General features: G+C 37.1%; 1 protein-coding gene across 1 annotated transcript in view; it reads right to left on the bottom strand.

The window, feature by feature from the left end:
• The window catches only part of LOC136827251 (protein SREK1IP1-like), a 41,413-nt gene that overhangs the window by 7,811 nt on the left and 16,102 nt on the right, over window positions 1–17,500 (bottom strand). The window contains exon 3 of the mRNA XM_067085024.1: window positions 11,068–11,142. Coding sequence (XP_066941125.1) covers window positions 11,068–11,142 — 75 coding nt within the window. The remainder of the gene's footprint in view (window positions 1–11,067; window positions 11,143–17,500) is intronic.

Here is a 17,500-nt window from a genome sequence, read left to right as displayed (position 1 = left end):
TCACGGAATTCCCAGCGACCGCTTTCGGTCCCGAAAAGAAAAGGAGAGAAGAAGAAAAATGGTCTTGGGAGAGATGGAACACTGCGAACGAAAGAAAAAAAAAAATGAAAGAGAGAGAGAGAAATATAACGGGACGCGAAAACCAAAAATGTGTGAGAGGTGACGAAGAAATGAAAAATGAACTCCTTTGTCTGGGAAATGAAACGCGATGTTTAAGAACTCTTTCTCGTGGAGATGATCTGAGTAATGAAAACAGAAAAAGGGATCGGCTTTTTCTTGTATTTTAAAACTCGACCATTAATTATTACAGTGTGTTGTGGATGGCTGTCATTAAGTGAGGAATAAAGCATAAGCGATCTTATTATTATTATTATATTATTATTATTATTTGGAAGATGAACCCCAATTCGTATGGAACAGTCCCGTAGGAGTAGGTTCATTATAATAATAATTAATAATAATAATACACATTATTATTATTATTATTATTATTATTATTATTATTATTATTATTAATTATTCAGAAGATGAACCCTATTCATATGGAACAAGCCCGAAGGAATAGGTTCATAATAAGCGCTATTATTATTATTATTATTATTATTATTATTATTATTATTATTATTATTATTATTATTTATTATTCGAATATGAACCGTATTCATATGGAACAACCCCTTAGGAATGGGGTTCATAATAATTAGCGCTAGGATTTGAAATAAAAGTTTATAACAATCTACAGTATGCTTGTGACAGGTGATTAACATATTCTGTAATCGGAAATATATTTTAAATCGTAAACGCGTCCCCATAATATATTCTATATAATCGGAAATATATTATAACCTTTATATACGCGTCCCCATACTAAATTAAACAGACTCATTATTTTAGGAAAATTTTAGGCGATGGATCCAAAAAATACCAAACTAATTTCTTGTAAGCCTTAAAGCTGCCTCGCCGAGAACGGATCATGATCAAAGTGTTGAGGAAAAAAAAAAAAAAAAAAAAATCGAAATTAATTTCGCCCAGGACCTAATTTGACCGCACTGCCTTGACCTCGTCTTAAATGAGACGAGGGTTCCTAAAAGAATATTTGGCTACCATGCTTCTCCTTCCCAGGAGTTCTTCAGCCACCTGAAGCTCTCTCTCTCTCTCTCTCTCTCTCTCTCTCTCTCTCTCTCTCTCTCTCTCTCTCTCTCTCTCTCTCTCTCATCTCAACGTGTCATGGCTACCATGCTTCTCCTTCCCAGGCATTTTTCAGCCACCTGAAACTCTCTCTCAACGTGTCATGGCTACCATGCTTCTCCTTCCCAGGCATTTCTCTCAGCTCACCTGAAACTCTCTCTCTCTCTCTCTCTCTCTCTCTCTCTCTCTCTCTCTCTCTCTCTCAACGTGTCATCTCAAGGCATTTTTCAGCCACCTGAAACTCTCTCTCTCTCTCTCAACGTGTCATGGCTACCATGCTTCTCCTTCCCAGGCATTTTTCAGCCACCTGAAACTCTCTCTCTCTCTCTCTCTCTCTCTCTCTCTCTCTCTCTCTCTCTCTCTCTCTCTCTCTCTCATCTCAACGTGTCATCCTCTACAAAAAAAAAAAAAAAAATCAAGAGATTGACATTGGTGATTAAGTGTGTCGAAATATTTTTAATTTGAAATTCAAGGGTATGAAATAACATACTTATGTCTGCTTCAACGACAAACAAAAGTAAATTTTGAAGGTATTGTGAATGACAGCTGGTAAACACGCTAATGAAACAATTGTAAGGAGTTCAACACAATGTAGACACACAGCAACGACCATGCATATTTTGAGGATGGTAATTCTCGTATCTCTACATTTGCCGTCAGGCTAAAGACTTCACGAAAATTGTGTGCTTAAAGAGCAGAAATGATTGTGTCCTGCAGTGAATCTGTGTTTTTGTGCCCCGTAGTGGGGGAGTGCCCTCAGTGCACCTCATATGGTGCACTGTAGGCGTTAAAGTTCTTTGCAGCGTGCCTTCGGCCCGTGCTGCAACCCATTGTGTTCCTTTTACTGTACCTCCTTTCATATTCTCTTTCGTCCATCTTACTTTCCACCCTCTCCTTACAAGTGTTTCTTGGCGAAGCTGCGAAGTTTTCTTCCATTTGCGCCTTGAAAACCTAGTTTTCTGTAAAAGAAAACTATTGTGCCGGTTTTGTCTGTCCGTCCGCACTTTATTGTCCGCCATTTTTTCTGTCCGCACTTTTTTCTATCCGCACTTTTTCTGTCCGCCCTCAGATCTTAAAAACTACTGACGCTAGAGGGCTGCAAATTGGTTTGTTGCTCATCCACCCTCCAGCCATCAAACTTACACCAAATTGCAGCCCTCTAGCCTCAGTAGTTTATATTTTAAGGTTAAAGTTAGCCATAATCGTGCTTCTGGCAACGATATAGGATAGGCCAACACCAGACCGTGATCAAAATTTCATGGGCTGCGGCTCATACAGCATTATACCGAGACCACCGAAAAATAGATCTGTTTTCGGTGTCCTTGATTATATGCTGTAGTGGCTGTACAGAAAACTCGATTGCGCCGAAGAAACTTCGGCGCAGTTTTTACTTGTTTACTCCAAATTTCACTTGCAGCGCTGAATGACCTCATAGTCCCAGCGCTTGTACTTTGGCCTAAATTCAACTATTCCATTCCGTTATTACCTTACGATTTTAAACATGTTTAACTGGAACATAGATTGTCCGAAGTCGATGACGTATTGATTCATGTGACTACATTGAATATATGGCATTGATTCAGGTGACTACATTGAATATATGGCATTGATGCAGGTGACTACTTTGAATGTATGGCACTGATGCAGGTGACTACATTGAATATATGGCATTGATGCAGGTGACTACATTGAATATATGGCATTGATGCAGGTGACTACATTGAATATATGGCATTGATGCAGGTGACTACATTGAATATATGGCATTGATGCAGGTGACTACATTGAATATATGGCACTGATGCAGGTGACTACTTTGAATATATGGCATTGATGCAGGTGACTACATTGAATATATGGCACTGATGCAGGTGACTACATTGAATATATGGCATTGATGCAGGTGACTACTTTGAATATATGGCATTGATGCAGGTGACTTTATATGGCACTGATACATGTGACTACATTGAATATATGGCATTGATGCAGGTGACTACATTGAATATATGGCACAGATGCAGGTGACTACATTGAATATATGGCATTGATGCAGGTGACTACATTGAATATATGGCACAGATGCAGGTGACTACATTGAATATATGGCATTGATGCAGGTGACTACATTGAATATATGGCACAGATGCAGGTGACTACATTGAATATATGGCATTGATGCAGGTGACTACATTGAATATATGGCACAGATGCAGGTGACTACATTGAATATATGGCATTGATGCAGGTGACTACATTGAATATATGGCACAGATGCAGGTGACTACATTGAATATATGGCATTGATGCAGGTGACTACATTGAATATATGGCACAGATGCAGGTGACTACATTGAATATATGGCACAGATGCAGGTGACTACATTGAATATATGGCACTGATGCAGGTGACTACATTGAATATATGGCATTGATGCAGGTGACTACATTGAATATATGGCACAGATGCAGGTGACTACATTGAATATATGGCATTGATGCAGGTGACTACATTGAATATATGGCACTGATGCAGGTGACTACATTGAATATATGGCACTGATACATGTGACTACATTGAATATATGGCATTGATGCAGGTGACTACATTGAATATATGGCATTGATGCAGGTGACTACATTGAATATATGGCACTGATGCAGGTGACTACATTGAATATATGGCACTGATGCAGGTGACTACATTGAATATATGGCATTGATACAGGTGACTACATTGAATATATGGCATTGATGCAGGTAACTACATTGAATATATGGCACTGATGCAGGTGACTACATTGAATATATGGCATTGATGCAGGTGACTATTGAATATATGGCATTGATGAAGGTGACTACATTGAATATATGGCACTGATGCAGGTGACTACATTGAATATATGGCATTGATGCAGGTGACTCACATTGAATATATGGCATTGATGCAGGTGACTACATTGAATATATGGCATTGATGCAGGTGACTACATTGAATATATGGCATTGATGCAGGTGACTACATTGAATATATGGCACTGATGCAGGTGACTACATTGAATATATGGCATTGATACAGGTGACTACATTGAATATATGGCATTGATGCAGGTGACTACATTGAATAATGGCACTGATGCAGGTGACTACATTGAATATATGGCATTGATGCAGGTGACTACATTGAATATATGGCATTGATGAAGGTGACTACATTGAATATATGGCACTGATGCAGGTGACTACATTGAATATATGGCATTGATGCAGGTGACTACATTGAATATATGGCATTGATGCAGGTGACTACATTGAATATATGGCACTGATGCAGGTGACTACATTGAATATATGGCATTGATGAAGGTGACTACATTGAATATATGGCACTGATGCAGGTGACTACATTGAATATATGGCATTGATGCAGGTGACTACATTGAATATATGGCACTGATGCAGGTGACTACATTGAATATATGGCATTGATGAAGGTGACTACATTGAATATATGGCACTGATGCAGGTGACTACATTGAATATATGGCATTGATGCAGGTGACTACATTGAATATATGGCATTGATGAAGGTGACCACATTAAACTAAAGATACGTAAATCTACCTGGCTGCATTAAAGAAGGGACCAAGACCGGGAAGAATGATAAAGCTGCAAGCTAAAGCAAAGAAGGAAAAGAGGGTGATGCACAGGAAGCGGGGAAAGCAAAGAGAAAGGAAAGAGAAAGCGAGGACAGAGTAAAGACAAAAGAGTGTAGCTTCGGAGACATCCACTTTAGGCATTTCGTATTGTCTCGCATCCCAAAGGAGGAGGAATTTCCTTAAATTGCTTTATTGTTCTTGGGAGCCTGAAAGCAGAAGAAGAGAGATGAGGTAATTCAGCCTGGGGTAGATTGGAAGTCAGAGAGAGAGAGAGAGAGAGAGAGAGAGAGAGAGAGAGAGAGAGAGAGAGAGAGAGAGAGAGAGAGAGAGAGAGGGGTGAGGTTATTCAACCCGGGGGTAGATTGGAAGTCAGAGAGAGAGAGATGAGATGTAACTCAACCTGAGGGTAGATTAAAAGTCAGTCAGAGAGAGAGAGAGAGAGAGAGAGAGAGAGAGAGAGAGAGAGAGAGAGAGAGAGAGAGAGAGAGAAGTAGTCAGACTAGAGCTTCTTCAAGAAAGGAGAAAGAGGAAATATCGTTGAGAGTCAACAGAGAGAGAGAGAGAGAGAGAGAGAGAGAGAGAGAGAGAGAGAGAGAGAGAGAGAGAGAGAGAGAGAGAGAGAGAGTATTCAGAGGAGTTTTTGAAAGCAAGAGAAATGAAGAAGATATCGTTGAGAAACCAACGTGATGTCTGTGGGACTGAAGATAAGGATGGAGAGAGAGAGAGAGAGAGAGAGAGAGAGAGAGAGAGAGAGAGAGAGAGAGAGAGAGAAAGTATTCAGACAAGAGTTTCAGAAAGCCAGGGGAAAGAGGGAAATTTCGTTGAATAAACTAATGTGATGTCAGCAAAAAAAGAAAAGGATAAAGGAGAGAGAGAGAGAGAGAGAGAGAGAGAGAGAGAGAGAGATAAAAAAGCATTCCGTCTAGTATCTCTAAAAGCAAAAGGAAACAAGAACATCGTTCAACAAACCAACATATAATCAACAGAAATGAAAATAAAAATGTTCAGAAAAACACATGCTCTTGACTGTACAAGCACGTCCTCTGGAAAGTGTATACATGTCCTTGAGGAAGTATTATGCCCGTAACAGCCTCACCAGGTCGTTGTAACCTTCACAAGCCATTCACCCATGATCCTTTGTGCCTCATCGCTCACCACCTCATAAAGACACCACCTCATAAATCAGCTTTATTGCGTCGGTGGTAAACCCACTGTGTCTCCACTTGGTAAACGTCCTCCTCCGCCACAACTCAGGGAGGGAAAAACTCTTTATATTCTTCGCCAGCGTTTTTCCAGGGGTTGGTGGGAAGTCTTGGTTCGGGCTTTAATACGAAGTAATTCTGAGTTGCTGGCTCCTGATGGTGTTTCTCTGTTATTGGCTTGGTGTGGGTTAAAGGTGGTTTGTTTTATTTCGTTTGTTGTTTGCGTTTGTTTGTTGCCCTGTTTGTTTTTTATTGCGATTTCTTATTGTTTTCACTTATGAGAAATTATGCCTTTGGGAAAAGTACTCATTAAGTTGGCTGTGTTGTGTGATTTGTTCCATGTGAACGTGTGCTAGTATTTTGCGTGTTAATAATAATAATAATAATAATAATAATAATAATAATAATATAATATAATAATAATAATAATAATAATAATAATAATAATAATAATAATAATAATAATAATAATAATAATAATAATAATAATAATAGACTTATTTAATGGCCAGTAATTCGGAATTTCAATAGACCATTTCTTTGTTTATAGTTTTAGAACTAGCCAGTTTTCCATGGCAGTAAAAGTGAACTGTTTAGATGGGCTCTATTTTTTTACAATCACCATCGTTTAGTGTTCTGTAAAAGAAAATTATTGTGCCGGCTTTGTCTGTCCTTCCGCACTTTCCTGTCCGCCCTCTGATCTTAAAAACTACTGTGGCTAGAGGGTTGCAAATTGCTATGTTGATCATACACTCTCCAATCATCAAATATACCAAATTGCAACCCTCTTGCCACAGTAGTTTTTATTTTATTCCAGGTTAAATTTAGCCATAATCGTGCGTCTGGCATCGATATAGGACAGGCCACCACCCGAAACTAAATTATATAGAATTACTATTTTCACCAATTTCAGAAACAGATTCTTAAAAGCTTCCCAAACTAATTTCCAGTAAGCTTTGAATCTCCATTAAAAAAAAAAAAAGTAAAAATTAGGCCGAAGTTTCTTCGGCGCAATCGAGTTTTCTGTACAGCGCATCATCAAGACCACCGTAAGTAGATCCATCTTTCGGTGCTCTCGGTATAATGCTGTATGAGCCGCGAGCCATGAAGCTTTAACCACGGCCCGGTGGTGGCCTGTCCTATATAGTTGCCTGAAGCACGGTTATGGCTTACATTAACCTTATGTCAAATAAAAACTACTTAGGTTAGAAGGCTGCAATTTGGTATGTATGATGATTGGAGGGTGGATAATCAACATCCCAATTTGCAGCCCTCTAGCGTCAGTAGTTTTTAAGGTCTGAGGGCGGACAGAAAAAGTGCGGACAGAAAAAGCGCGGACAGAAAATAGTGCGGACAGAATCAAGCGCGGACGGACAGACAAAGCCGGCACAATAGTTTTCTTGTACAGAAAACTAACTAGAGTGTGATCAAAGTGTTAGAAATAAGTCATAAAACCCAAAATTACCTTTCGCCACGCTCTCGACCCAATTTGACCTCGCCCAACTCGAACGCCGTGACCTCACTTGAAATGAGACCACCGTAAGAATTTGGCTCTGAAAGAACTTAGCTGCCATCCTCTCCTTCCCAGACTTTCTTCCACCTCAGAATTTTTATTTATTATATATTTTTTTCTTCTCTCTCTCTCTCTCTCTCTCTCTCTCTCTCTCTCTCTCTCTCTCTCTCTCTCTCTCTCTCTCTCTCTCTCTCTCTCTCTCCTTTCATGTCGAGACGCCATTCTCTCACAAAGAAGAGGAGATTGACTCGGGAGATTAAGGGATATGGTGGTAGGGAATTTTTTTTTTTTTTTTTTTTTTTTTTAGAATTTGAATTTCGAAGCTACAAAATGGCATAAAGGTGTTTATGAAGGTGTGTCTGCCTCAAAGGCGCCCCTCTGCAACAGGAGACACCGTCAGTAAATAAAAGGAAATCTTGAATGTTTTGGGAAAATCAGGAGATAATCAAAGGAAGATGCTTTGTGGATATTTATGCAATGCAACAACACATGAACACACACGCTCGTGTTATATATTATTCTTCAGTTTCTCTACGTTAAAATGAAATCTTGAATGTTTTTGGGAAAAGCAGGCGATAAACATACAAAGGAAAATACTTTGTGGATCTTTATGCAATGCAACAACACATGAACACACACGCTTGTGTTATATATTATTCTTCAGTTTCTCTACATTAAACTGAAATCTTGAATGTTTTTGGGAAAAGTAGGCGATAATCATATAAGGAAAAGTACTTACGGATATTAATGCAGTGCAACAATACATGAACACACACATTCGTGTTATGAATTCATTCTTCAGTTTCTCCACATTAAATTGAGATCTTGAATGTTTTTGGGAAAAGCAGGCGATAATTACACAAAGGAAAGTACTTTACGGATGTTTACACAATGCAAAAGCACTTAAAAACACACGTTCGTGTTATGAATTCATTCTCCAGTTTCTTTACATGAAACTGAATTGAAACACGCTTACGTAAATTTATATTGTGAAGAGTCACGGATTCTGTCATTAACATTTAAAAACAGACGTTCGTGTTATAATTTCATTCTTCAGTTTCTTTACATTAAGCCTACTGGAAACTCTCTTAAGTAAATTTATTTAAATGAAGAGTCACGGATTTTTGTCAGAAACAAATAAACACACGTTCGTGTTATAAATTAGTTCTTGGGTTTCACTTCATTGAACTAAATCGAAAGAATTTGTAAACATTCTCGGATGAAGGCTCACGGATTTTATCGTAGTAAATGTGCGCTTGAATATTCGACAGAGTTATAGCAAAATCAAGAAAGGGTTTCCATCGTTACCTCTCTTTATAAATGCAGTCGTCCAGAAATCCTAGGTCAGAGTAAAACAGGAGATAAATAATCGTAAATAAAATAGGGAATGGAAAGGAAAAAAGAACTTCGAAAGAATGGTTTGAAGAATTTGCAAAACCTGGCCCATGCTTCTAAATGGTTACGTAGGAAAGATTGACATTATTTATTTGTAATTCTCTTCCTTTTTTCACATTCTCTGACAAATATGGCAAACAGATCGTCCCTTCATATACAGGAATGTTTAGCACTTTTTATGGGTTATATTTGTCACGTTTTATTTTCTTTCCTATTTATTTAACTTTTTATCTAATAACTGGCAAGATAAGGAAGCTATATTACGTGTTGTATATACCTTAACCGTAATTAAAAGGTAGACAAGTTTATAACCAGGTTAAAGCTGATATGAATGAAGCAAGAACGAACAAATCAAAAGTCCTTCAAAAGAAGGCATCGTGCTTACCCCATACAGAAATGGGAAAAAAGCACGTTAAAAGAAGAAGAAGAAAGAAGAAGAAGAAGAAGAAGAAGAAGAAGAAGAATGAAGCAAAAACGAACCTGTGTTTACAAGTCAAATGTACAAGCGACGTAAACAGATTACTGGCAGAGGATACGGAAAACGAGAACGTTTCAATCCTTACAGAGTCAGTAGGGATTAACAGAGTTTGCCCCGAAGGGGACCCTTACACTGCTCGCGGGATAAGTAGGGATTTTCGTAGGATCTTCCATTTGGAAAGTATGAAAACACCGGTGATCCAAATCTGCTTTATTGCTCGCATTGGAAGCTGCTTTGGCAGTGAATGTTCACCAGTCCGTGTTTGAACTCAAAATGGAGTGGAGAGGATGTTGTAGCATCAAGTATTTAAGAGATCAGATTATATAACTCAGGTCTGTGCAGGCAGAATGTAGTACTTATTGTATCTCTGTATCTCACAAACGCTTCAGGTTGTAGCAAAATTATCCCTTACAAAATCAGGAAGGTCCTCTCGCCCCTTAGTGGGGTAGCGCCGTCGGTGCGCCTCATGCGGTGCACTGCAGGCATTACTCAAGGTTCTTTGCAGCGTCCCTTCGGCCCCTAGCTGCAACCTGTTTCATTCTTTTTACTGTAGCTACGGCCATATTCTCTGTCTTCCATCTCACTTTTCACCCTCTCCTAACAATTGTTGCATAGTGCAACTGCTTTGAGGTTTTCCTCCTGTTAAACCTTTCGAACCTTTTTTAACGGTCAATTTCCGTTTCAGTGCTGAATGACCTTATAGGTCCCAGTGCTTGGCCTTTGGTCTAAATTTTATATTCTATTTTATATTCTGTAATCTACGAAGATTCTGCCTGTTGATAGGACAAGGAAGCTGTAATAAAATGGGGTTATTAATTATCTCCTTGTATCTAATGTCACTAATCACAAACGCTTAGAATTGTAGCAAAATTATACCGAGCAAGATCTTCAAACAGTCGTCTCGTCGGTAAAAGTAGGAAATTGTAACGGAACAAAAATAAACTGTAGCACATGAAAAAAAAAGCTTAATAATGAATTTCAGCTAAATGCAAAATGTCATACGAATTGTATCTCTGTATCTTAAGACTGATGACAAACGTTTAGATTTGTAGCAAAATTATACCGCCGCAAAATCATAATCATTCTTCTTCTTGAGGGCAGCAGGAAGTTGTAACGGTAACAAGGAAGAACAGCAGGAAGTCGTAACGGTAACAAGGAAGAATTCGAGGACACGAAAAACAGCTTAATAATGCATTTCGGGAAAAAGAAAAATTGAGGAAAAGCTGTCACATCCGAGGCGATGCATCACGGCTTCCTAAGCTAGGTTGATCTAGAGATAAAGAAAAAGAAACAGATTTTAAGAGCGACTGAATAATATTTTTCGAGATGCAGGGCGGGGAAAAACACGGAAGAAAATCCGGGCTTGATAAATTGACGGAACTGTTAAAGAAAGATATGTTGTATTCAAACGTCGCTTGGGAGTAGAGCAGATTTGTGTGATTGATGGATTTTAAAAGTGCTTGTAAAACATTTGAACATTTTGGCTGTCATGCACATGCACGTTTGCAAGAAGATACTCAACAAAATTGAGCAGTAAATGTATTAGGAGATTCATAATTTATAAAGCGTATGAAAGTATCTGTAGATAAAGATCATTTGTGCATCATTCTCGAAAGTACAATGGTTAGTTACCTTCTTGTTGAGGGAGAAACCGCCCTTAAGGCAAGTGTGGTGAGGTGTATGAGGCGTTATGTGGACTTCTGGACCCTGGTCAGGCAACAAAGAACTATTGCCATCGTTTGAATAAAAAAAAGTTTTCTTAACACGTAATTTAAAACCGTCGAACTTATTTTTACTTGCAAATATCTCAAGATTTCCTCTCTTTCTCTTTTTTGTGTCTGAATTTGTCTGGTATTTTCATTCTTAACTTTTTTTCTTTTTTTTCTCGAATTTTATATACTTCTTGAACCTTCCTGCTAAGCATAAGCTTTCCCAACCCTTCTAACCCCTCCCCCATCTCTCTCTCTCTCTCTCTCTCTCTCTCTCTCTCTCTCTCTCTCTCTCTCTCTCTCTCTCTCTCTCTCTCACACACACACGCGCACACAGCATTTTTCCTCTATAATCCCTTATCTCAGTTTATTGCCTTCATTGACTCCTAGAACTCTTTCATAATAACCGAAGTTAATACAGGTGTTATTGTTGTTAAGTAAACTGGGCTTATGCCAGCACTACCTCATCCTCCTGGAGCAGCCAGCAACTGGAACTTCTTCAGTAGTTCAAGCGAAGATGCAATGCAATACTGCCCTAATACAATTCAAGTTATATTTTGATATTTTACTTATATTTTTATTTATTTATTTATTTGTTAATTTGTTTGCATTTCTAATAACTGATCTCCTTTTAAGTATTTCCTGTTACCGTCTGTTCCCTCTTTCGATTGAACACCAAAATGTTTGGAAGCTTGAATTTTAAGTCAATGGCCCCCTTTTGGTGGGCTTGTTCCATATGAATAGGGTTCATCTTCTGAATGATAATGATAATAACAATAATAATAATAATATTCTTTGGCAGCTTGAATTTGAAGTCAATGGCCCCTTTGGTGGGCTTCTTCCATATGAATAGGGTTCATCTTCTGAATTGATTTCAAGTCAATATGAATAGGGTTCATCTTCTGCTTAATAATAATAATAATAATAATAATAATAATAATAATAATAATAATAATGATAATAATAATAATAATATTCTGTGGAAGCTTGAATTTCAAGTCAGTAGCCCCTTTGGGCTTCTTCCATATGAATAGGGTTCTCTTCTGATTAATAATTTAATAATAATAATAATAATGATAATAATAATAATAATATTCTGTGGCTTATTTCAAGTCAGTAGCCCCTTTGGTGGGCTTCTTCCATATGAATAGGGTTCATCTTCTGATTAATAATAATAATAATAATAATAATAATAATAATATTCTTTGGCAGCTTGAATTTGAAGTCAGTGGCCTCTTTGGTGGGCTTGTTCCATATGAATAGCGTTCATCTTCTGAATATAAGAATAATAATAATAATAATAATAATAATAATAATAATAATAATAATAATAATAATAATAATAATAAACGCCACCAAAGTCGAGTTCTATCCCACCTCTTACTTCCGAAACGCTCCGAAAAAGGCGAAATCGATATTCGACCTTGAGAGGCGATTAATCTTAGCTGTCGAGTGTGTATAAATTATGATCTACTCATTTAATTCCAGCCAGCCAGGCGCCGCGTCGGCTGAAACGATTACAAACGGCGTTACTATTTCAAGGGCAACGGAATGCCCTGACGTGGGTTGACGAGGTTAATGGGGAGTTGGGAAGGGTTTGTTTATTCTTCGTCTTTCTTTCTTTCTTTCTTTCTTTCTTTCTTTCTTTCAAATGAGAAAAAAAGACAGGAGAGTGAGAACACGTTACTTAAAAGGAAGAAAGTATTTAGGAAGAAAATGTGGATGGCATTAAACACTCACACACAAAAATCACAAAAAAAAACATCGGCACTGAAAAAAAACATGACATAAGGACGGAAGAAAATAGTTTATCACAAAAGTAAAATTCCACTTTAGAGAAAAATCACTTTGAAAAGATACATTCCATACGAACATAAGAAAAAAGAAAGAAATCAGTTTTATTACAAATAGAAAATCCCATTCCGGTCAGAGAAATGAATCTGATGGACCCAGAAATCTTGGACAATCGTTTACAAGTGTTCTCTTATACCTCTCCAAACCCAGACCTCGCTGCAAAGTCGCTTATTTATCTTTCATTTTACAAATCCTCCTTTGGTAGGTAGTATCTTCGTCCGTCCGGCCTGACGAATGCGTAATTCGTGGACTATATTCTCCATCTGTCGCCAAATACAAGCAAGGAAGATTATACTTCTGATTAATCTCTTCTTGAAATATCTTTCCCCCCGCGCTAGCCATGTCAACAGCCATTGTTCAAATGTTGCTTGCAAAATTGGTTTCGACGCAGAAGGCTGAGAGTAAAATGTATATTATGCTCGCTTCAGAATATCAGTCAGGAATAACGGGCTGACGAAATGGGATATTTCTGAGCATCCTTTCATCGAATTTAGTTTATTTGCCAACTCTGATATATTCGGAGTGGTATTATTTATTTGGTTTGTTTATTTTATTATTTATTTTGTTTGTTTATTTCTTTACTTGCTCGTTTGTTTACAAACCTTTGTCGGCACTTTCTGAGTAAGCATTCATTTTGTGGTCTAAGTTGCTTTTGTGCTAACTCTCTCTCTCTCTCTCTCTCTCTCTCTCTCTCTCTCTCTCTCTCTCTCTCTCTCTCTCTCACTCTCTTTGCATCTCTCTCTCTCTCTCTCTCTCAACACTGTCTTAATCCTTTTGCATCTCTCTCTCTCTCTCTCTCTCTCTCTCTCTCTCTCTCTCTCTCTCTCTCTCTCTCTCTCAACACCGTCTTAATCCTTTTGCATCTCTCTCTCTCTCTCTCTCTCTCTCTCTCTCTCTCTCTCTCTCTCTCTCTCTCTCTCAACACACTGTCTTAATCCTTTTGCATCTCTCTCTCTCTCTCTCTCTCTCTCTCTCTCTCTCTCTCTCTCTCTCTCTCTCTCTCTCTCTCTTTCTCAAAACCGTCTTAATCCTTTTGCATCTCTCTCTCTCTCTCTCTCTCTCTCTCTCTCTCTCTCTCTCTCTCTGTGATGTGACATTCTCTCGGTGAGACGTAATCGTTCATGGTCTGGATAATCTACCCGATAATACGCGTCTTACATACAATTAGCGAATGAAATATAGCTAAAAGTGTTCCTCATTTGAACTATCGGTGATTAGCTTAATATCAGATTAGAGCGAAAACCGTCTAATAAGTTGTCTACGAGTGAATTAATAAAATCAGAAAATCATGGAGGAATCAGCCAACAGTGGCAAAAGGTGGCGAAATCTAGCTTGCATCGGTGATATTCAATACGATGAATTGGCAGGAAGGAACTTGGTTTGCTGATCATGGAGATTAATTGCAGCATTGACCAAAAAGATGTGAAATCATTCACAGACATATTGAAAGGATACGATCCTTCAAGCTGGAGCAAATCTGTAGAAAATATAATGAAAATAATAGAAGAGATACCAATGAAAGTTCAAGTTATCAAAAGACTTATAAAGAAAATCTACAAAAATCAACACATTCCATCAAAGAAAATAAGTAAGGTGGAATTAGTGAATATATTGATTGATGCAATAGGCAAACGGATGCCTAAAGCATGTAAACTATGTAGAGTGTGGTATAGCATTGTAAATCCACAAAACCTGATTAGGAAATGCTATGCTTGCCACGTACCGACACACCCGTCATGTGCTGAAGTTGAGCAAAATAGAAATAAGGACACAAAATATTTTGCTCAACATGTCTAGTATGGATAGACAAGGTCATTAAATCAAGACTTAATGTACAGATTGTGGAGGATGAAGAAGATGAAGAAGATGAAGAAGAGGAAGAAGAGGAAAATAGAGAAGAAAATAAGACTGAAGAGAGAGAAAAGATTAATGAAAACAAAGAACAGGATAATAGTATGGATGCAGAGAAACTCATAGATTCTACATATGAGGCAATACAGCAACATACATATGAAGAAATAAATTATGACCTGATAAATCAAAATAAAATCCCAAAGAGGTTGTACCCGGATCTCCATACTGAGGGGAATGAACAAGAAAAAAGAAAAGAAAAGAAAGACACAGTATGCACCCTTTTGAAAAGAGGGAATTGCAGGTTTGGTGAAAGATGTTATTACAAACATCCCAAGATATGTCACAATTATGAGATCTATGGCAAATGTGCATATCTAGATGGCTATGAAGAGGAATGCAGAGATCTACATCCAAAAATATGTAGAAACTGGAAAGAAGGAAATGGATGTAGGTTTAATAAGAAATGTAGATACATGCATCCTGTAGCCATGAAAGACCAAAATCAAAATCAAAAAAATAAAATACATATAAAAAACCAAGGAAAAAATGAAACAAATAAAGAAAAGAACAAAGATCATGTGATGAAGGCAAAAAGCAAGCCAACAACGCATTATGAAAAGTCAGCACCACGATATGAGCCATCAGCACCTAGATATAGCACAAGGAACAAGCAATGTATCTATGATGCAAGGGGATGGTGCAGATATGGAGATAAGTGCAGGTTTATGCACAAAGTGAATAAATATGAAGCTGGAAGAACAAATATAATGGAAAAGTTGGATTTTTTAATGTACGAATTTCTGGAAATGAAAAAGATCAACATATCAGAACAGGAAAGAGACATGGGAAAATCCTTATTATTACCCATATTAGATAATGGAGATAATATGCAAACAATCATAGTGATGAACGCGCAGGGTCTAGTTTCGAGTAACTCAAAAGAAAGATAGAGTTCTTAGAAGAACTAACCCAAAATGAAAAATAGAAATATTGAATATAAGTGAAACCTGGTATTCCCAAGAGACTGGTAATGATGACCAGATAAAGGGTTTCCAAACTTATAGATCAGATAGAAAAAATAGAAATCAAGGGGAACCACTGATATATGGGAGAGATGCCAATCAAGGAAAAATCTGTGAGAAATATAGTAACACAGAATGTGAATTAATAGCGGTAGAATTTGAATCTGAAAAATTAGTGAACATTGTAATATATAGACCCCTAATACTAAAGAGTTTGACATAATAATTGAAAAACTGGATGAAATATGTAGAAATCACAAGGACTGGACTATACTCCTAACCGAGACTTTAACTTTCCTTTTGTAGAATGGAAAGAACGAATAGGAGACTGTGGTTGTATTTATACATATAAAAAGAGAGCAATAGTAGTGCAGAAGATAAGAGGCAATTTGAAAAGCTATTAGATATGCTACTAGAACATAACATTCAGCAAATAAATCACCTACCAACAAGAAAGGATAATATTTTAGACCTAGTATTTGTGAATGAGGTGAACTATGTTAAAGAAATAATAGTATATAACACGAGTATTTCGGACCATAATGTCATAGAATTACCAGTCCGTTCCAGAACATACGAAAACAAAGAAAAGCAAGAGACGAAAAAATGGGAAGGATATGGAAAATACAATTTCTATAGTAAGAATATAAATTGGTCAAAAATAAATGAAGAATTAAACAAAGAATGGGAAAACATATTTGTAAGTGATGATATACAGGTAAATACCGATATATTATATAAAATATTAGAGGAAATAGTGGAAAAATATATACCGAAGAAAAAAAATATAGTAAGCATCAGTCACGAATTCCAAGAGACAGAAGGATCTTGTTCCAGAAAATTAGAAAGTGGAAAAAGCTCTTGCAAAAGAAAAGAATGCATGGAAAGTGATGGAACTAAAAAGTAAGATAGAAAATGCAGAACAAAAGATTATACAATCAAAAGAAAATGAAAAATGGAACCTAGAAGAAATGACACTACAAAATATCAAGCAAAACCCTAAAATTTTTTTATTCATATGCAAAAAGATGAATAAAATAAGAGTAGAAATAGGCCCTCTAAGAATTGAAGGGCGATTAACGAATGAAAAAAAGGAAATATGTAACATATTAGCAGAAAGATATAAGAGTGAATTTACACCTAGAATTGACAATGAAGATAATGATACAGAAATAAGAGATGAAAATACTGAATACTTATCAGATATAGATATTACAGAAGCCGATATTGTGCAGGCTATTAATGAAATTAAAAATGGATCAGCAGCAGGACCAGATGGAGTACCTGCCATATTGTTAAAGAAAGTGGTTCATTCAATCGCAAAGCCGCTAGCAATATTATTAAGGCAAAGTATAGATACAGGCAAGATTTATGATGAGCATAAATTAGCATATATTACTCCTACTTTCAAAAGTGGTTCAAGACTAGAGGCAAGTAATTATAGGCCTGTGAGTCTGACATCTCATATTATGAAAGTATATGAAAGGGTAATGAAAAAATATAATGAAACATTTAATGAAAAATAGATTGTTCAATATAGGACAACATGGTTTTGTACCTTCGGAAAAAGTACACAAACCCAACTGTTAGTCCACCATGAAAGCATATATAAAAAAATATGATAAA

Source organism: Macrobrachium rosenbergii, chromosome 41, assembly GCF_040412425.1.
Source record: "Macrobrachium rosenbergii isolate ZJJX-2024 chromosome 41, ASM4041242v1, whole genome shotgun sequence".
NCBI lineage: Eukaryota > Metazoa > Arthropoda > Malacostraca > Decapoda > Palaemonidae > Macrobrachium > Macrobrachium rosenbergii.
This window is presented reverse-complemented; position numbering and strand designations above follow the sequence as displayed.